Genomic DNA, 21887 nt, shown 5'->3' with positions numbered 1-21887 from the left:
CAGGTGGTTTAAATTGATTAGAATGCTCATAATACAGGTTGCATAATTTATTATAGATCATTAGAATTAGGAGGGACCTTGGAAATTATTTATTTGTTATTTTTACCATTTGTGTACTAGAAGAAAAAACGTCTTAAATTGCTTATTTTGTTGTGTACGGGTTTTTTCTTTTTTTTGGCCGGGGGGACAGGGCAATGAGGGTTAAGTGACTTGCCTAGGGTCACACAGCTAGTAAGTCAAGTGTTTGAGGGCAGATTTGAACTCAGGTCCTCCTGAATCCAGGGCCAGTGCTTTATCCACTGTACCACCTAGCTGCCCTTGCATGGGTTTTTTCTAAAGGCATAAATATAATCATGGCATAAATGAAGGTGTGGCATTGATTGGGTTTTAGTACTTACGGCAATTGGGCTTTCCCATTGTTCTTGACAAGTGCATTTCTGGCTGCTTAACTGTCTACAATTTAACTTAGTCATTCCCTGGAGATAATTTTTGTGTTTACACTTTGGAATTGTAATAGCAGATAGTAATAGAGCCTGTGAATAATAATTTTTACCATTTCACATGCTTAAAAAGTCAAAACTATACCTTGTCTTAGAATATTGTTCTGTTTATGGTAACCAGTTGGGGAAGAAGATTTCATTTATGGATGGACATGATACCTAACATGCTGGTCCTTAAATAACTATGCCTTGACATGGAACTATTGTGTGTGGTAAGTAATATTTTATACTATCTAAATAACTTGGCATGATAAAATGAGGTGTTTAAAGTTACCCAAAAGTGATACCATATAAATTAAAGTTAGTAATGTAACAACTTTCTCACCAGCAACTTCCTAGCCCAATGAAATCACAGATCCAATTTTTTAAAATACAAGATTGTATTGAAGAGGACAGTATTTGTTTTGCATGCAAAATTATCTAGAAGATAGTGTGTCAAGGAATCTTTTTCTGTCACTTAAAAATATTCAGTCAGTCCTCAATTTATATGGAGTAATAGAAAGAATGTTGAACTTGAGGTCAGTAAGACCTGGGTTTGAATCTCACTTTCATTATTTTGACCTCTGAGAGAGATTGTGGCATAATGAAAGGAAAATTATACTTGGAGTGAAAGATCTTAAGTTGGAGGCCTGTTTCTTCTATTTGCTACTTGTATGACCTGGGGTAAATCATTTCTGAGCCCACATTTGTTCATCTACAAAATGAGAAGGATAACAGCTTTCTCTGAGCTTTGTTATCTTCATCTGTAAAATGGGATCATAGTGTGTATCTCACAGGGATGTTGTGAGACTGGAATGACATCATGTAAGAAAACCCTTTGCAAACTTAAAGTACTGTATTATTATCTGTTATTATTAGTATTATTTAGAAGAATTATATCTCATATTTCTGTTTTTATTATTTAGTTGTGTTTGACTCTTCATGACCCCATTTTTGAGATTTTCTTGGCAAAGATACTGGAGTGGTTTGCCATTTCCTTCTCTAGGTCATCTTAGAGATAAGGAAAGTGAGGCAAACAGGGTTAAGTGACTTGCCCAGGGTCACCCAGCTTCTAAGTCTAAGGCCAGATATGAACACAGGTCTTCCTGACTCCAGGCCTAGCACTCTTATCTAATATACTACCTAGATGCCCTCACAATTGACAAAGGGCTTTGTTTATAGCAACCCCAATTGGTGGGTGAAAGTTTTATCATTTTAAAGGTGAGAAAACTGAGACTGAGAGGTTAAGGTATTTCCCCAAGATCACAGAGCTAATTATATGTCTGAGGGTTGGGACCAAGAATCACAGAATTTGTGTTAAAAGGAAGTTCAGAAGCCATCTAATATAACCCATGCCTGTCAGGTGACCATCCAACCTTTATTGGTAGATCTTCTATAAGGAGAAAAATTCCTATTTCCTTGGACCCCCTATTCCACTCTGGATAGTTGTTGGGAAGTTTGGTTTTGCATCAATTCATAATTTGCCTCTCCAAGTACTACCTGTTGGTCCAAATTCTACCCTGTGGGGCCAAATAGGGTCTAATCACTTCTTCCATATACCAGCCTTTCAAATACTTGAAGGCTACTATTATATCTTCCCTGAGACTTCTCTAGTCTCATATGACTGTTCATATGGCATGAAATCAAGGGATTTCACCATTCTGATTGCTCTTTTGGATACTTCCTAAAATGTAGTATTGAGAACAGACTACTATTATCAGTTTGACCAGGGCATGATACAGTGGGATCTCTACCTTATATCTAAAGGCTAGACATCCTTTTAATTCGGTCTAAGATCATATTAACTTTTGGGTGGCTGTCAAATCATGTGGTAGATTCATTATCTTGAAGTCCAAAAGCCTCAGGTCTTTTTTCAGATACAGCACTGTTTCCAAACAGTGCTTTGATTAAGTCTTAAGTTCATTCCTCTTTCTTCAGTAGTGATCAGCCGTATTCCAAAACTTAATGTTTAAGGCAGTTTGAAATTTGAAGTGCATAGTAATAATATTCTAAGCACTAATTATGTTGCCTATCCTGATCATAAAAGCCACAACCCATAATAGAGCTTCACTGTAGTACTCATGGTACTGGCTTGAGATCTGCATCTCAAACGTTCTGTGGTATAAAATCAGAGAGGAGGACAAAGAAGAGGTTTCTGGTTCTCCTTCTTGTGCCACAGGCCCAGTACTATTTCACTTTTTAAAAGAGTTTGCAACATTCATTTTCATAAGATTTAGAGTTCCAAATTTTCCTCCCTCCCTTTCCTTCCCCCTCCACAAGATCACAACCAGCTTATATACGTACAATCCCCAAGTGTTCTTTTTATCAGTTCTTTCTATGGGGGTGCATAGTAAGCTTCCTCATTAGTTCCTTGGGATTGTCTTGGATCATTGTACTGCTGAGAGTAGTTAAGTCATTCACAATTGCACATAGAACAATACTGCTGTCACTACGCACAATGTCCTCCCAGCTCTGCTCACTTCACTATACATCGATGTTCATTAGTCTTTCCAGGTTTTTCTGGGATCATCCTGTTGGTCATTGTGCTATACACATGACCATTCCACCACAATCATATAGCACAGCTTTTTCCATCATTCCTCAATTGATGGACATTCCCTTGACTCTCAATTCTTATCCTCCGCCAAGAGTTGCTATAAATATTATTTTTGTACAATTTTTCCCCCTTTTCTCTTTTTCATGATTACTATTGTTAACTGTTTCCCTTTCATCCTATTCCCTTCCCCATGATATTTATTCTATTATCCATCTTCTTTCATCCTATCCCTCTTCAAAAGGGATTTGTTTCTGTCTGTCCCCTCCCCCACTCTGCCCTTCCTTCTTTTGACCCTCTCTCTTTATCCCCTTCCCCTCCTATTTTCCTGCGGTGTTAGAGAGATTACTCCACCCAATTGAGTGTGTACAGTATTCCCTGCTTGAGCTAATTCTAATGAGATTGAGGTCTTTGAGCCAATTCTGATGAGTGTTAGGCTCATTTACTGCCCAGATTAAACAGATTACTCCACCCAGTTGTGTGTGTGTGTGTGTGTGTGTGTGTTTGTGTGTGTGTGTTAGTCCCTCCTTGAGGCATCTCTGATGAGTTTAAGGTCGTTGAGCCTTTTCTGATGAGTGTAAAATTCATTTCCTGCCCTGCTCCTCTCCCATCTCTTCCCCCACTCCATGAGCCCTTTCCTGTTTCTTTCATGTAGGATTTCACCTCTGCCCTTCCCCCGCCCCCAGTGAATTTCCTTCACCCCTCAATTTAATCCTAAAGACATCATCACCTAGCTAAGTGACACAGTGGACAAAGCATCACCCCTGGACCCAGGGGGATCCCAGCCAAAACCTGGCCTCAGACACAAGACAGTCACCCACTCTACAACCCCAGGTATGTCCTCCAGCTCAAATTTTTTATGGTTCTCTAGGGTCTTGTATTTGAAAGTCAAATTTGCCATTCAGTTCAGGTCTTTTCATCACAAATATCTGAAAGTCTTCTTTTTCATTAAAGTCCCATTTTTTCCACTGAAAGATTATGCTGAGTTTTGCTGAGTAGGTGATTCTTGGTTGTAATCCCATTTCCTTTGCCCTCTGGAATATCATATTCCATGCCCTTCAGTCCTTTAATGTAGAAGCTGCTAGATCTTGTGCTATCCTGACTGGGGCTCCACAGTACTTGAATTCTTTCTTTTTGGCAGCTTGCAATATTTTCTCCTTGACCTTAGAGCTCTGGAATTTGGCTATAATATTCCTAGGAGTTTTTCCTTTTGGGATCTCTTTCTGGAGGTGATTGGTGGATTCTTTCAATTTCTATTTTAGCTTCTGCTTCTAGAATTTCAGGGCAATTTTCCCTGAGAATATCTTGGAAGATGGCATGGCATCTAAGCTCTTTCCTTGATCATGGTTTTCAAGTAGACCAATAATTTTCAAATTATCTCTCCTGGACCTATTTTCCAGGTCAGCAGTTTTTCCCAGAAGATATTTCACATTGCCCTCTATTTTTTTATTCATTTGGATTTGCTTTATTGTGTCTTGGTTTCTCATAAAGTCACTGGTTTCCATTTGTTCAATCCTAATTCTTAGGCAATTATTGTCATCAGAGAGCTTTTGTACCTCCTTTTCCATTTGGCCAATTTTATTTTTCAAGCTGTTGACTTTTTTCTCATGTCTTTCCTGCATCGCCCTCATTTCTCTTTCCATTTTTTCCTCTACCTCTCTAACTTTATCTTCAAAGTCCTTTTTGAGCACCTCTATGGCCTGAGACCAATTCATATTTTTCTTGGAAGCTTTAGATATAGGGGCCCTGATGTTGACATCTTCCTCTGAGGGTGCCCCTTGGTCTTCCTTGTTACTGAAGAAACTTTCTATGGTCCTCACCTTTCTCTGTCTGCTCATCTTACCTTTCTTTTACTTGACTTTTAGCTCCTTAAAGTGGGGCACTGTTTCCAGGCTGCAGTATCCCAAGCTTAAGAAGTCCAAGGTGGTATGATTTAAGGAGGATCAGGTTCTTCACTCCTCCGGCCTGTTCCCTGGTCCTTAGATGACCCCAGACCAACTTGCTAATCAACCAGCTTTGTGTGTTGTGGTTGTTAGCTCTGATGAGCCTGTGCCCCTCCCCCACCTGGGCCACTGCTGCTCAAGCCTGCCTTCTGGTTCCCAGAAGGGGTGAAAAACCCAAGTTCTGCCTTAGCACCAGCATAGAGCCCTGTAGTCTCCCCCCTGCCTAGGGCTCAGCCCTCTCACCAGACTGTGAACTTAGTTCTAGACAACACTGGCACTTCAGCTGATTCAGAGACTCTGGGGGTCTGCTTCTCTGGTGAGGCCTTCCTGGGACTGGATCTGTATCAGGGTGACTGTGGGGTTGGACTTGACTCCTGCATTAGCACAGCAGCTCCCTCCTTCTGACCTTCCAAGCCGTTCTTGGTTAGAAGATGATTTCAGTATATTCTTCTGTGAGTTTTGCTGCTCTGGGCATTTTCCTATGGTGTTATTTCGCTGTTTTTTGGAACAATTGTGTCATGAGTTCGGGAGCTCACTGCCTTTCCTCCACCATCTTGGCTCCCACTTTTTAAAATAAGTGAAATTTGCACTTGGAATTCTTCCCCTTCTTTTTCTGAACCCCTCTCTCTAACCTAGTGGCCTCTGTAGAATTAGAATCTTACCAGAAAGGGACCTAGGAGTCCATCTAATCCAACTTGAAAAACAGTACCTCCAGGGGTCTTCCAGTGTGTACTTGAAAACCTATTCTAAGACTGCCTGAGGCTCCCAGGTACAGTGTCTTTTTCCAAAATAGTTTTCAATTTCTGTTCTGCAGTATAGTTAATACCAGCTAGATATGTAAGGAAAGATCAATCTTAACAAAGTATGAATGACTGATAACCACTTTTAACCTTACCAGATTTGATTTTTAAAAGTATATTTGTTAGGGCAGCTAGGTGACGCAGTGGCTAGAGCACCGGCCCTGGATTTAGGAGTACCTGAGTTCAAATCCAGCCTCAGACACTTAACACTTACTGGCTGTGTGACCCTAGGCAAGTCACTTAACCCCAATTGCCTCACAAGAAACCCCTGAAAAAAAAAAAAACAAGCAAACAAAAAAGTGTATTTGTTGACATAAATCTATAAATGAATAGTAGAAAAGTTCTAGCTGGGTAATTTGGGGCAGGAAGGGGTTAGAGAAGCAAACCTAGTAATCTAGGTATAGTTACCTTGGGAGTCTTCTCCACTGGGATCAGCTCCTCTAAGCTGCAACTGCCCTTTTTTTTTGGGGGGGGGGCATGGCAGTGAGGGTTAAGTGACTTGCCCGGGGTCACACAGCTAGTGTCAAGTGTCTGAGGCCGGATTTGCACTCAGGTTCTCCTGAATCCAGGGCCAGTGCTTTATCTACTGAGCCACCTAGCTGCCCCTGCAACTGCCTTTCAAAGAAGTTTTTCCCTCCTGAACATACCAGTTCTCCAAAAACTATAAAGAAGTGTTTTCACAATCATTGGATTAACAGCAGTGTGTTGAGAAAGTAGATCTATATAATTTATAAAAACTACCCATACTAAAATTTCAGCTTAAGGGAGTCCTAAGTCTTAAAGAACCAGCAAGGGGGCAGCTAGGTGGCACAGTGGATAGAGCACTGGCCCTGGAGTCAGGAGTACCTGAGTTCAAATCTGGCCTCAGACACTTAACACTTGCTAGCTGTGTGTGACCCTGGGCAAGTCACTTAACCCCAATTGCCTCACCAAAAAAAAAAAAAAAGAACCTGCAAGGCCTCTAGTTTACTTGCTTAAAGATGAATTTCCTTCTCCTCCACCCCACCTCCATCCCACCAAGGAATATTTGTATTTCTGCCTTTCTAAGGAAGACCACTTTGACTAAAGTCTTACTGTTTCTAGTGATCAGTACTGACCTTTATTTTTAAAACTTCATAAAACTACTTGTTAGCTTAAGGAGTCTCTGATTTTAAGTAGTGAACAAACAGCACTATTTGTAAAAATTTCTTTTCTTCCATCCTTTGAAACCTTTTAGGCTCAACGTTTTAAAATTTTTTCCCTAATTATCTTTAAGGAGAAGGAAATGGAATTTTAAAATTATTTTACAAAAATATTGTTCAAACAAAATCTGATAGAATCGTGTCATGTAATAACTTCATTCATTAGATTTTTACGGTTTGTATAAGAATTTTCCTAGGAAGGATTATTCTGTTCTTTTTTTGAGAATTTTATTGTGGATGAAGGAGAAAAAATAATATTCTCTTGGTGTAATGAACTCTTACAATTCATGTTGCTATACCAATAAAATATAAAATCTTAGTTCATATCATAGTGTGCACACATTTTTTGAAAATAAAAATAAAATATTCTTAGTAATACTTCTTTGTCTTGACCTCATGTATTTTATATGATAATTTCCAATATATCTTTACTTTATTCTTGAGAATAAAAGTTATTTTAAAATTGCTGAATTTATGATGAGAATGGTTTCATTTTAGCAAATAGCTTAACTAAAAGTTTTGCATTTAGTCAGTCGTTTCACAGTGAAACATGATTATTCTAAATGTAGTTCTCCATGTTCATAAGAATTTAAGCCAGCAGAATTAATGGTCTTCTTTCATCAAAGTTGACTTTCCCTTGGAAATTCATCACGTTGGAACCTCCTTCTTCCTCTTTCAACTTACTTCTGTTCTTTACTGAGCACCAAGGGACAGTTTAGTTCTATCAATTTTGTAAGACCAAAAAAAATTAAGGATCTGTATGGAGCTTTGTGTAAATGATTTTAAGAGTATCTCTTAGAACATTTTTTAGTACATTGGCTGTGTATTTTTTTATTTGTTCATGAAATATGTAGGATTTAGGATATACTGTCTGTAAAGTTAAGAGCAAGGGAAATAGAAATAGGTAATATCATAAATTCTGCTTTATGCATTATTTGATAGATTTTTATTAATTGAACAAATGTTCTGCATCTACTGTTATGTCTAATAAAACCTGGTATTGTTTCAGAGTAGATATTTACAGAATAGGTTAAAGTAAACTTGAAGCATTTTCTGGGGTACATAATGTCCACTCGTAGGGCTTTAATTTTGCCTAATAAAATTAAAAGTTGATATACACATCCTAAAAACAGCATTGTCTTAATTTTCCCTGTAACATCTTAGATATTTTTGTTTTGAAGTTTGTTTTCTTGGAAAAGGGCAGAAGAGTTGCTATTTGACTGCTACTTTTAAAGATTTCTTATCTAAGGAAACATTTGAGTAGTTGTTTTAAGAATGGACTTCTACCAGTTGTTGTTTGATATTGTCGAAATTTAGAGACATGAAATTTGTTCTTTAAGATCCGGAATACTAGATATCACATTAGCACATAAGATCACTAAGTCACAAGTTGATTTTCCTGATAGCAATTAGCTGTCTATTATTTGGCTTCTTTCTGTATGCTTTTAATCAATGGTATGAATTCTGTGATAATGTTGCATTCCATATAGTAAATTATTTACAATTTATATTAATGAGGTGTTAAGGTCAGGCCTTGCCTAAGTGCAAAGTACAATCATTTTCTTTATTCTAGACTCAATAATCTATAAAATTAAAAAGAAAAATGTTTTGAAAAAATAATATAATATAAATTTCTTTCCTTAGCATCCTTGAAAGCCAGAGTAAATGTGACCTGAAGATATAGGAATTACATAGTACTAACATTTGCCTCTGAGTTTTCAGTAGGTCTGGACAAATTTTTCAGTCAAGTCTTAAATTTCCTGTGAAATGTAAACAGTGTTGCTAATTTAGTGTTGGGGGGGGGATTAAGTACTTTTTTTTTTTAATCACTTAAAATACTTGAATTGACTTTGATTTGGATTCTTTCAGCTATCTTTTAATGGAAGAAAATGGAACTGGCCATCATGCCAGGATGGAACAGTCTCATGACTTATTAGTAGTCACCTGTAATAACACTGAAGAGTCAGAAAGAGATGCTCAGGTCTTTCAGGTGGGAGTTGGACTGAAAAATCACTTTCTTTGCAGCGTATTCATTTTGAGGGAAAAATAGCTTGCTATATAGTGACTTTACTTGCCTAAGAAATAAGTGGTATTTCATGTATTCAATAACAACAGTGTAAAAATGTTATATACCTTTATAAGCTATTTTCTGGAAAACTCATTTCATTATTAAAGTTAAAGTAATGCTATTAAGGGGGCACTGAAAAGAATGCTTGATTTGGAGTCAGAGACCCTGAATCAGAATCCTGGGTCTGCTGCTTAGTTACTCTGTGATCTTGGGCAAATTAGCCTCTGTAGGCCTCAGTTTCTCACCTATAAAAACAAGAGGGCTGGACTTGTAAAATTTAAGGTCCCTTACAGCTCTAAATTATGATCAGTAAAAATGAAAATTACACATAATGATACATTAAAAATTTTAAATCACAAATAGTGAGTCTTTTGATCAAATTATTTATAAACTGTTGAATGTAAGCTAACTAGGATGATTTTTGTTTCATGCAGTACTTGACATGGGTAAAGGAACAGTAACAATGATGGCTTAACTGAAGAGACTGTATAGGACAGAAAATCCTGCAGGAGCACAACATATAACTCTCTGATCCCTCACTTTTTTTTAGCACTTTATTTAGCAGATATCTTTTTTAAATGAGCATGTTGTTCTAAACTGAATAGAAGAAAATATAGAAAATTCCCAAGGAGGCAGGAGTTTACAAATTTGTTCAATGAGTTAGTTATGTTATCTGATGAATGGGATTACAATGTTGTAAACTCACAACTATACCCCTGTCTCCTTTTTAGTAAACTAAAGCTCCTGTCTTTCACAGTACAACATAGCAAAATCATTAACTTAATGTCACTGTACCTTTTGAGAAGGAGTTATTTATCTGGATAAAATGACAACTGCATAATAAAATACATGTGTTTGAAAAGGATTTTTTTGTTGTTGGGTTGGTATGGGTATATTTCAGGAGGATTGAAGTGGTATTTTGTTTTTCCTATACAAAAGCATCTAACCTGCATGGATTCCAGGGATCCTTCCTTTGGACAAAATGATTCTTCTGCAGTTTTGCCCATCACAGTTGGTGTAGCAGATAATTCGCCCCCATCACGTCATGTACCAGTCCAGCTGTCACAGCCACAGTCTCTTTCCACAGAGCAGTTGCATCTAGTAGACCAAAATGGGCATCCTATTCAGTATGAGCTTCAGTCAGTAGGGGATTATAATACACAGATGGTGAGTATATCTAAAAACAGTCTAGTACTTACGATGTTTCACAAAGCATAATAAATTGTAAGTCTTGCCTTTCAGATCTTACCTTTTCAACAAAAGTTAGTGGGGATGAGGTTAAATACTAATCACCAATAAGGGACAACATGGAACGGATATTACATACATTCTCCTCTTAAATTTCAGTTATTTAGGACCACAGGATTAAAGCTCAGAGGGACCTTGGAGATCATTTAACCCTATACCCTTGTTTTACGTATGATGAAAGGGACCCAGCAAGAGGGAGTTACTTGCCCAGGGAGTTCTATTATTAGACATTGCATTTTGTTACACTCTTCATCCATTGATATTTGTTCAAAGCTAGGCTGTACCAGAACCTATTTTTTTTTTAGTAAGGTAAACTTCATCAACTATAAAATTAAAATAGTGAAGGATGTAAATATTGAAAGAAGCATTCTTCATTAGTTTTCCTTAGAATGAGCGGTTATCCCTCCCAACTCAATAATTCCTATTAGAATTCTTATAACAAATGGTTGTAGATATGAATTGTGTGTGGCAGCTAATAAAATGATGGGCTGATAAACATGAGGGAAGGACTTGATTAATTCCATGAAGGTTTCTTAAGTGCCTTCTACGTGCATTGCATCGTAACAAGTGCTGAGAAGGCTAGAAAGTTGAAGAAAACACAATCCCTCTTTAATAGAGCTTATGAACCAATAGCTTAAAGAATTGTTTCATGTGGAATATGAGATAGATATGAAAGAAAGGTGGAAATAAGTAGGAAAAAGAATAAAATGAACAATGGGATGTTTTCTTAAGAGCTTTGTGTTCAGAGTCAGGGGACCTGGGTTTGAATCCTGCCTCTCTTTTCTCCCTGTACAAATTTGGGCAAGTTAACCTCTCTAAGCCATGGTTCCTCATCTGGAAAATGAGAAGGTTGGACTAAATGCCCTCTGTCCTCCCTTCCAGCTCTAAATCTATAATTCTTAATGTTATTAAAGTTCAGAGGTGATGCTCATGAGAGGAAAATGAAAAATTTTAAAAGGAATATATAATCTATATGTGTGTATGTATATGTATACACACACACACACACATATATAGCGTGTGTGTGTGTCTGTGTGTGTGTAAGCCTGCAGGGAATTATGATATGATATGGGTGAATAAGTGATAGGAAAAGGTTTAGCATAGGTCTCAGTTAACTAGACTTGACATAACAGTGCCATCATGGTGTGGAGCTGAGTTCACAAAGGCTATCCCAGCAGAGTGCAAACTTTGGCAGGTTCTATCATCATGGAAAGACTTAATGGTGTAAACCTGGCAACAGATCTCTTCAGTTTTCCAGGGACTAGGTAAGTACAGAGATGCTTATTATTAGTTGACTGGACACTTGGTGATGAATTCCTTGACCACAAGAACCCAAGAAACAAAGAAAAATACCAAATTGTTTTCTCAGTCTTTTTGAGTCCCCTTCCTATTCTGCAGTGGCAGAGTGGTGAAATAGGGAGAAGATGCTTTTTATACAGCCTATAAACATTAACTTAGATGTTTGTACTCTAGATGTGAGATCTTTTTCTAATAACCAACAAGGAAGTATATATGTTACTGGAAGCACTGAATTATAATGGTCAACATTCTCACTTTAAACCAGACTAAGAAGAGAAAAGGATATTTTAGTTAAATAAAAAGACAGCTAATAGGTTCTTCTTAAACAGGCATATAAATGAGTTACAAAGCTGCTTTTATTTTGTGTGTAGGTTTGTTTGTTGTTGTTTTTGTTTTTGTAGGGCAGTGAGGGTAAGTGTCAAGTGTCTGAGGCCCAATTTGTGCCCCTATTTTGTGGCAATAAGAAACATTTCATGGGGGCAGCTAGGTGGCACAGTGCATAAAGCGCTGGCTCTGGATTCAGGAGGCCCTGAGTTCAAATTTGAGCTCAGACACTTGAGACTTACTAGCTATGTGACCCTGGGGAAGTCACTTAACCCTCGTTGCCCTGCAAAAACAAAAAAACAAAAAAGAAAACAAAAAAGAAACATTTCATGTACTATCATTTCAGATTGTAGGACTTGTAATAAGTATTTTCAGAAAGACTACCATGAAAATAATTGCAGCTTTTACACTATCATCTGTTGCAGAAAATGAAGAGGTAAAGAAATTTTACAAAGAAATTAAATAAACATGCTTATATTACACTCAGTGACTTCAGTATAAACGTTGTCACCAAAAATTATTGGAAAATGTGGTTTAGGAGTAAGGATGAGAGAATTCAAAGATTTATAGACTACACAGAAGTGCAATGCCTATATATCATTAATACTCAAGAAAAATGGAAGACATGGGAAATGGTGAACAAAAAAAGGAAATGAATAGCAGGAAGACATCTACACTTATAACAGTTTTATATGGAAATTTAACAGATGTAAACTAGCTACCAAAGCAGGGAGACAACCTAAAAACTTCCTTAACCAGGTAATACTTGATCTGCTTATCAAGCAGAGTTAGCTAAGGCAGACACTTATTTGTGATATAAACTTGTGTAGAAAACTCTACAGAGGATGGGTAGGAGATGATGAATAATATTGCCTCATTAAAACAGAAGCAATAGAAAAAAATCAATATAAAGAAAGCTTGGCAAGATACCCAACTAAACAAAGCTATTGTGAGGGCATTTAAAAATGAAATTGGAAGGAGAGTAACAAATGAAAGGTTGAAAAAGATATGTAAAGATTTTTATAGCAGACTCCTTTTGCCATTTGACAGAATAATTTAATTTGACTATTTAACATCACAGTCCCAGAAGAAGTTGAAATAGCATTAAAGAAAAGAAATATGCACAGAGGAAGTCTGTATTGAAACTGACAGAATTTTGAAGGCATTACAGGATTGTTTCACAAGGCACTTGAAGAGGATACAAAAAGCATGAGGGGGAAAATTCAACTTTATTGCCTCCCCACCCCAAAGGCACCATGAGAACATTATTTTTTTTTTATGTATAAGGTATTTTCTTTTTTCCGTTACATGTAAAGATAGTTCTCACCTTTTGTTTATACAAGCTTTACAATTTCAGATTTTTCTCCCTCCCTCCCTTCCCTCCCCCCTCCCCTAGACAGCAGGTAATCTGATATAGGTTATATCTATATATCTATATACATATACATATATATATACACACATATATATATACACATAATAACATTAATCCTATTTCTGCATTAATCCTGTTACAAGAGAAAAAATCAGAGCAGTGATGCAAAACCTCAAAATAGAAAAAAAAAAAAACCAACAGCACCCAAAACAAAAGAAATAGTATGGTTCAATCAGAATCTATACTCCACAGTTCTTTTTTTTTTTTTCTTGGATTTGGAGATCCTCTTCTATCATGAGTTCCCTGGAACTCTTCTGTACTATTGCATTGGTGAGAAGAATATAGTCCATCACAGTAGGTCAACACCACCATGAGAACATTATTGAGCCAGATGCTTCCCTTTCCACCCATATAAAAATTTTTATGTTAGGAAACTGTGGCCCAGAGGGGATGAGCATCTTGCACAGAATTACTAGTCCAAGGAGTTGGCCAACTTGAACTTGTAGCAGAAGTAATACTTTGCCCCCTGTGTAGCTTTTCCAGAAAAAAGGGGAAGGGTGTCAGAGGACAGTGAAAAGCAGAAAATCAAGACCAGCCATCCTAAAGGTAATGGGATAATTATTAAGCTCCTTCCAAAAATCCCGAACAGAGGTAGTAAATGGCAGTGGTCCTTCTGATCCGAAATCTAGTACTCATACCAATATATCACATTGTCCCTAAGTAACAGAGGCATGAACTGTATTGATTTGGGGGGGCGGGGGGCTGGGCAATGAGCTGACCCCAAACTGCATTAATTTTCATAGTAAAATAATTATGCTAGCCCCCTAAATTTGTAGAAATATATTATTATTGAGTTAGGGGGTGCAATAAAGCACCGGCCCTGGATTCAGGAGGACCTGAGTTTAAATCCAGCCTCAGACACTTGACACTTAATAGCTGTGTGACCCTAGGCAAATCACTTAACCCCATTGCCCTGCAAAAAAGAAGAAATATATTACTATAACTAGAAAGAATTTCTTGAATGCCCACAGTTTATGGCATAAGTTCTTGTTTAGGGTCATAGGTTTAGAGTGAAAAAGTATCATGGCGTCATAGATTTAGACCTGGAAGAAAACATCTAGGCAACTTTCTCATTTTACAGATGAAGAAATAAATGCTCAGAGAGGTCAAATTACTTTTCCACAATTAAGACAGGAAGTAAGTAAAAGTAAAGGGAAGAAATGCAGAGGGACCTTTTTCTATTTGGACATGAGCAGTGCTTCCTAGCATGGAGAAAATCTAGCTCTTAAATCATTAGCTATAAACTCTTATATAATCTTTCATTGTTTATCATATCAGATTTAAGAGAAGTCCTAGCATTCTTATCTAATATAAAAAAATCCTATTTGTTATTTGGTACTTGCAAAATATCACTAAGAAGGAGTAAAAGAGATAATAATGCTAGGTAACATTCAAATAGTGTTTTCAGTTTTGCAACACACTTCACAGATAGCTCATTTTATTCTTATGACAGCCCTGGAAGATAGATGCTATTATTTACCCCATTTTACAGATGAGAAAACTGAAGCAGTGATTTGCCTAGATTCACACAGCTAATAAGTTTCTGAGATCTGGTTTCAACTCAAATCTTCCTGACTCCAGATGCAGATGGATATATATCATTCTGTTTCTTGTCAGTAACCAGCAGTGATTATTTTATGTAAGTGACAACATCAAAACTTGACATACTGGTAGTATTATAATAGCAAGGGTGATAGACCAGCAGTAATAATAACAACAACAACCATAGCTCACAATATTTTGGATTGTCACAACAATGGTATAACACACAAGTATTATCTTTATTTTATATATGAGGAGGGGGCGGCTAGGTGGCGCAGTGGATAAAGCACTGGCCCTGGATTCAAGAGTACCTGAGTTCAAATCCGGCCTCAGACACTTGACACTTACTAGTTGTGTGACCTTGGGCAAGTCACTTAACCCCCATTGCCCCACCAAAAAAAAAGAACAAAACTTCATCTCATTTTGTATATGAGGAAATAGAGGTTCAGAGAAATTAAGACAACTTGCTTAAAATCACACAGACATGAAGCCAGGCCCTTTAATTCCAAATCTAGAACTTTATCATTATCCCATGCTGTCCAGGTGTATCTAAGAAACTTATTAAGCTTAAGAGGGAAAATATTGTCCATATTCTGTGAAATGTTTATAACTATATTATTCTTTTGTTGTTGTGGTTTTCACCCTGCCCCCCCAAGTCAGAAATACTAAAATTAGAAGAACTTTTCAAAGTGTGAAGTATCTGCTCAGCTGTGCAAATGGAGTCTAGGAAAACAAATAGGAATGACTAGTGGGTTATTTGAAACTTATATGGTATCTCCTGCCACCTACTGACAAGGATGGGTAAAAGAGACCTACTGGGAAAGGAGGGATATAATAGTAGCAACTCTTGGATAATAGCAATTAAGCCATATTAAGAGTGTCAGACAAATAAATAAACACATAACCACACTTGTCAGGGCAAAAGTGTGTCATAACTCAAAACAGGATTAAAAATTTTATTTCTGGCCAAATGGTTTGTTTTAAAACTAATTAGATGGGGACAGCTAGGTGGTGCAGTGGATAAAGCACCAGCCCTAGATTCAGGAGTACCTGAGTTCAAATCTGGCCTCAGACACTTGACACTTACTAGCTGTGTGACCCCGGGCAAGTCACTTAACCCCCACTGCCCCACCAAAAAAACCCCAAAACTAATTAGATCTCGTGGGGAGGTGGGGAGGTAAAAAAATTTGAAACTAGAAATCTTATAAAAACAACTGTTGAAAACTACCTCTACATGTAACTGGAAGATAATAAAATATTTTTATAATTAAAAAAAACCTAATTAGCTCTCATGATTAAATACTTTAAGAATCTATTCCCTCTTCCATTACAGATTGTTACCATACTATAACTTAATAAAAGGTCTTAAAGAATTTCTGTGGCTGAAAAATTTATCATCTGGTGACCAGTCTTTTGATGAGCCTCTCCAAAGTTCGCTAAACTCATCCTTAGACAACAGATACACAGTTGATCAGTAGACTTATACTCAAAGCTCTTCCTACTTGGTAGGACCTGTCAAAACTTGAATTTTTCTGATATAACCTTTAAAAAAATAAGGTCATCTTCATGCCAAAATTAGACAATGGAGTAAGATTTTAGTGAAGGAAATTTCATGTATAATAAATACATTAAAGAAATTCAACTAAACTCACCATTGTGTCTTCTATGTAGACTGTTGTGTGAGATAGCCAAAGATAACAGTCCCTATTCTCAAAGATCTTATTCTCTAATGTGAAGTATATGACTTAGACAAATAAGCATGCCATAGGGTAGGATATGAGTCTAGACAAAGTGCTGTAAAAAATGGGAGGGAGAGTTAAATTGCATCGAAAAATCAGAGATGGTTTCATGGAGTTGGGGATCCCTAATGGGTTTTGAGGGAAGAATTTAAACAAGCCAACATGAGGAGGGAATGTGTTCTAGGAATGGAATATGTCATGTATTCCAAGATGAAAGAGAGCAGGGTAATTGCATAGCTGGCAGTAGTATAGTTTGAGATATTGGGTATGTGGATATGGAGCAAAGTGAAGTAAACCTTTCAAGGTAGATTAGAAGCAAATGATGGAAGACCACAAATATCAGGCTTTGAACTTTGTATTTTATTCTCTAGACTGAGAATTCTTTTTTTTGTTTTCCGGGACAATGAGGGTTTAGTGACTTTCCCAGGGTCACACACCTAGTAAGTATCAAGTGACCGAGGCTGGAGAGACTGAGAATTCTTAACCTGGATTATGTGAACTTGTTATTTTAATATTTTGACAACTGTATTTTTATATAATTGGTTCCCTTTGTAATCCCATGTATTTTGTGTATTTAAAACCATTATTTTAAGAAGGGGTACATAGGTTTCACCAGACTCCGACAGGTCTGTGACATACCCAAAAAGGTTAAGAACATCCCGCTTTAGACAGTGGGGAGCCTTGGAGGATTTTGAACAGGGGAGTGGTATAATCAGATTTTGTCTTAGGAAGATTTCTGGCTGTACTTTGGAGGAAGAGACATTGATTGGATGCTGTTATAATAGTGCAGATGAGATAAGGGTTATTGTCAACAGAACTATGGCAGTAGGTAGTATGCATGATGAAAAGGGGGCACATGCAAAGAAGAAGAAAAGGCCTATTTGTACAAAAACATTTATAGCAGCTCTTTTTGTGGTGGCTAATAATTAGAAATCAAAGGAATGCCCACCAATTGGGGAATGGCTAAACAAGCTATGGTATATGATGGTGATGGAATATTATTGTGCTATAAGAAATGAAAAACAGGATAATTCAGAAAAGCCCGAAAAGACTTATATGAACTGATGTATAGTGAACAGAACCAGGAGAATGTTGTGTAGTGATAGCAATATTGTTTAGTGAAGAACTGTGAATGACTTAATTCTGAACAATACAATGATCCAAGACAATCCCAAAAGGACAAATGATAAAACATACCTCCAAAGAAAGAACTGATATTGATTGAACACAGACTGAAGAAAGCTATTTTTCACTTTCTTTTACTTTTTTCTTTTATTTGAGTCTTCTTATACAAAATAACTAATATGGCAATGTTTTACAAAATTGCACATGTATAAGCTCTATCTGATTGCTTACCTCCTGGGGGGGGGGGAAGGAGGGATAGAATTTGGAACTCAAAACTTTAAATTAAAATGTTTGTTATTATTTTTAAAAAGAAAGAGGGCATGTGAAAAATGTTGTATAGGTAGAATGCAAATGACTGACAAAAAGATAATTTTATTAAACAAGTTTTGGAGTATACATTGATTTTTTTTCCCCTCATATTTTCAAGATGATTGTTACTAGTCCGTCAGAAGATGGACAGGTGCTTCATGTAATTCCATCCACTCAGACAGGAATGGCCCAAGTTATTATTCCTCAGGGGCAGCTCCTAGATGTGACCAGTCCTCAAGGTGAGAAACATGAATACTATTTTGGGGACTTGAGGGTGTTTTATGATCAAGCATGTATTTCAGAAAATCATCTCAGTGAAGTCAGTGTTAAAATTGATTTCATCAGGTAGGATTGTGAATATTAATTAACTAGATAAAGATGCTTGGCCCAAATAAATTTCAAGTTCATTTTCCAACCCTTGTCTAGGTTAGCTGTCTATTTCAGTTTGGAATTCTGTGAAGCTGGTTGACTCCTGCTTCCAACCCAAAGGACCAGTGAGCATAAAATAAATTCTTTTTAATAATAACAGTAGTAATATTAATAATAATGCTAATAACAAGACATAGAGCTAACAGCTATTGGAGTAGTAGTATTGCATTTGTTTCTGGGTGGATATTTGTATATGAGCATGTTACTCATACCTTCAACCTCCCCCTTTCTTGTTTTCTCTCTGCTCCTTGCACTTTCTGTCCTCCTTTGTCCTCTAGTTGCTGAAAGGGGCTCCATGCTCTTCCTGTTTTTATTATGCATTTCTTTTGCACTTTCTTAATTCTCCCTTTTAGATCACTCTCATTGATCTTTCTTGTTTTCACTAATGTTTTTAATTAAACTTTTTTCAATTAATAAGCATTTTTTCTATCCCTCCCAATTTCATGTTTTTCCACTTCTTTAGCCCCTTCTCTTATAATATTGTAGCTCTGCTTTGGTACTTTAATAATGTTTTATGGTAAGGTGCTATTATGATGACATTACCATTCATTCATAATCGAGGTTAGTAGTCACAATACACTTTATGAAAGGAACTTTTTTAAAGTAAGGCATTAAGAACACATATTTTATTTTGATACTGTGAAATGATAGTTGCCACAACTATTACTGCTTTTTCTTTGTTCATATCTTGATTTCTCAACTCAAACCCTAAAACACAAATGCAAAATGAGAGGATTGTACGTTTTAAAACAAATTATTTTAGGAGGCAGCTAGGTGGCGCAGTGGATAGAGCACCGGCCCTGGATTCAGGAGGACCTGAGTTCAAATTCGACCTCAGACACTTGACACTTACTAGCTGTGTGACCCTGGGCAAGTCATTTAACCCTCATTGCCCCACCCACAAAATATATTTTAGAAAATTCTCAACAAAGTATTTTTAGTTTTGCCACCTTTATCTTAGCTACAACTCTTACTTTTCCAAAAGAGAGAAAAGTTACAGTTACCTACATTCCCTTGTTGTTATTAAACAAGATTATTTTGTGTTGTTTTTATTAAGATATTTCAGAAGAGAATACCACTGATGGACACTTACAGACTGTAGCAGTGGCTGCTATAGCAGACAATACCAGTAGTTATATTCTTCATCCACAAGCATCCCTCTCTTTGCCTAAAAAGACAGCAACTAGGTAGGTCAGTAGGGAAAAAAGAACTCCTCTAGCACCATGGATATCTTTTCCAAATTATTTGTATTTTAAGATGACATAATGTAGAAAAGCTTAGTAATTAATTTATTATTAACTATGTAAGTTTTTATTTATTTTAAGGGTTTACTGTTTCAGAAGGTACAGGTGCTCAAAGCTTCATTTTTCATTTTTGACACCTGGATATTTTCTGTTGAGGAACTATAAAAAGAATTGATTGCTAATAAGCAATCCTTTCAGAAAGGAGTTACTCATTTCTTATCTTAAAACACCACTACTTGTGTTCCTCTATTATAAAACTTTTATAGTTTGTATCCTTTTATTTTGTTTTGTTTTTTTCAGACAGTTTTCTGGTTAAGAAAATCATATGTGTCTACCCCTGCTACCAAAATACAACACTGATTTGAAGAATTGTATTTGATTCTCTTAATACTCATGAAATCAAATAAAAATGTTTCATTAACTGATTTTCACTAAATAATAAGTATATATTATGACAGATATATACTATAACTTATTATATAATGACTGCAGGTTGTATTAAAGAAGAATATTCTGTCAATCTTAATATTTAGGGAGATAAAAATATTCACAATCTTAAAATGTGTTACTTTACATTAATTATATATGTTTACTCAAAAAAACCTATGGGTAACCTGTAAAATTCCTTTATGCAGTGTATTTTTGATGATGATTTGTAAAATTTCATCTGTTGTCTTATTGTTTTGGACTCTTGACTCTAGCAAAGCAATGCAAAGTACATTTTAAATATTTTTCTCCTTGCTATCGATGTGTATGTTGTCCTTTCAGAATAGCTGAAGACCCTTTTCCTGTCCCTCTGCAACCACTTCTTCCACATACTCCTACCTGGGCTAATCGTCTACGGAATTGTCAGGTAGGATGAAAACCATTCTAACTTAAATTCAGGGAGAATCCTGATGACATTACTATCAAAGTGTAATTTTTCTCTGTACCTATAGATTCTGTGTGAAATACTTTGTTTATAAACAAAGTAAATTTGATCTTATCTTTCTTTTCTTCATAATGTAAGTTCCCTTTGGGCAAGGATAGTTTATTCTTATAAGTCACCTCTTCCTTTTTTGAATCTCTTTCTTCTTATGGTTTCTATGATTCTGTGATCTACTGATTTTCACAGAATGTTTGAATTAAAAGAAACCATATAGTCCAATCCATACCTGAAAAAGGACCTCACTACATTACACCTCACAAGTGGACATACAGCCAGATCTCCATTGAAAGGGAACCTACAACCTCCTGAAACAAACTATCCTGCTTTTGAATAGCTCTAATGGTTAGGCATTTTAAGCTTAAATTTCCTTCTTTGCTACTTTTAACCATTAATTCTAGTTCTGTCTTCTGGGTCCAAATAGAACAAATTTGATCCTTCTTCCATATGACTGTCTTTTAGATACTTGAAGAAAGCTATCATGTTCCCCACTATACCTTCTCTTCTCCAGGCTAAACATCTTGGTTACTTACCTGATCCTTATGTGGCAGGAACTCAAAGCCCTTTACCATTCTCATATGGATGCTTTTCAGCCTTATCAATGCCAGACATGATGCTCAGAACACAATCTTCTGGATGTTGTCAAGCCAAGGCACAGTACAGCTGGACTATTGTTTTGTTTTTGGAAGCTTTGGCTCTCAATGCAGAATATTTTAGCTTTTATTATTGTCACATTTACTGTTGAGTCCTGTTGAGCTTGAAGTTTAGTCAGACTTCTATATTCTTTTCAGACTAATTGCTGGCTAACCACACCTATCTTATACTTATGAAATTGATTTCTTAAGCCCAGGTAAAACTTTACATTTATCCTTATATAAATTTACCTCACTAGATTCAGCCCAGTATTCTAGCCTATTCAGATCCTTTTTGATTCTGACTAGGTCATCCAGTATGTTGACTACCCATCCTGACTTTGTGTTGTCTGCGACTTTGATAAAGATGCTAAATCACTAATTAAAATGTTAAATTGCGGGAAAGCTAGGTGGCACAGTGGATAGAGCACCGGCCCTGGATTAAGGAGGACCTGAGTTCAAATCCGGCCTCAGACACTTGATACTTACTAGCTGTGTGACCCTGGGCAAGTCACTTAACCCCAATTGCCTCACCAAAAAAAAAAAATTTTTTTAATTGCGTAGTGTCAGTAAAGGTCTCTGGCTCCACTAGAAATTTCCTTCCACGTGAA

The 21887-nt window shown here is 36.6% G+C and overlaps 1 protein-coding gene across 3 annotated transcripts in view; it reads left to right on the top strand.

Moving 5' to 3' along the window:
* The window catches only part of CARF (calcium responsive transcription factor), a 61010-nt gene that overhangs the window by 3965 nt on the left and 35158 nt on the right, over positions 1-21887 (top strand). The window contains exons 2-7 of one of the 3 annotated variants that reach the window (XM_043995594.1): positions 622-712; positions 8827-8947; positions 9965-10192; positions 18165-18285; positions 19533-19662; positions 20488-20572. In XM_043995594.1, the coding sequence (XP_043851529.1) occupies positions 8837-8947; positions 9965-10192; positions 18165-18285; positions 19533-19662; positions 20488-20572 (675 nt within the window). In that variant the 5' untranslated portion in view covers positions 622-712; positions 8827-8836. The remainder of the gene's footprint in view (positions 1-621; positions 713-8826; positions 8948-9964; positions 10193-18164; positions 18286-19532; positions 19663-20487; positions 20573-21887) is intronic. The other 2 variants (XM_043995595.1, XM_043995596.1) reach the window with 2 other exon arrangements.

The sequence above is a fragment of the Dromiciops gliroides genome, chromosome 3 (genome assembly GCF_019393635.1).
Source record: "Dromiciops gliroides isolate mDroGli1 chromosome 3, mDroGli1.pri, whole genome shotgun sequence".
NCBI classification, from domain to species: Eukaryota; Metazoa; Chordata; class Mammalia; order Microbiotheria; family Microbiotheriidae; genus Dromiciops; species Dromiciops gliroides.
This window is presented reverse-complemented; position numbering and strand designations above follow the sequence as displayed.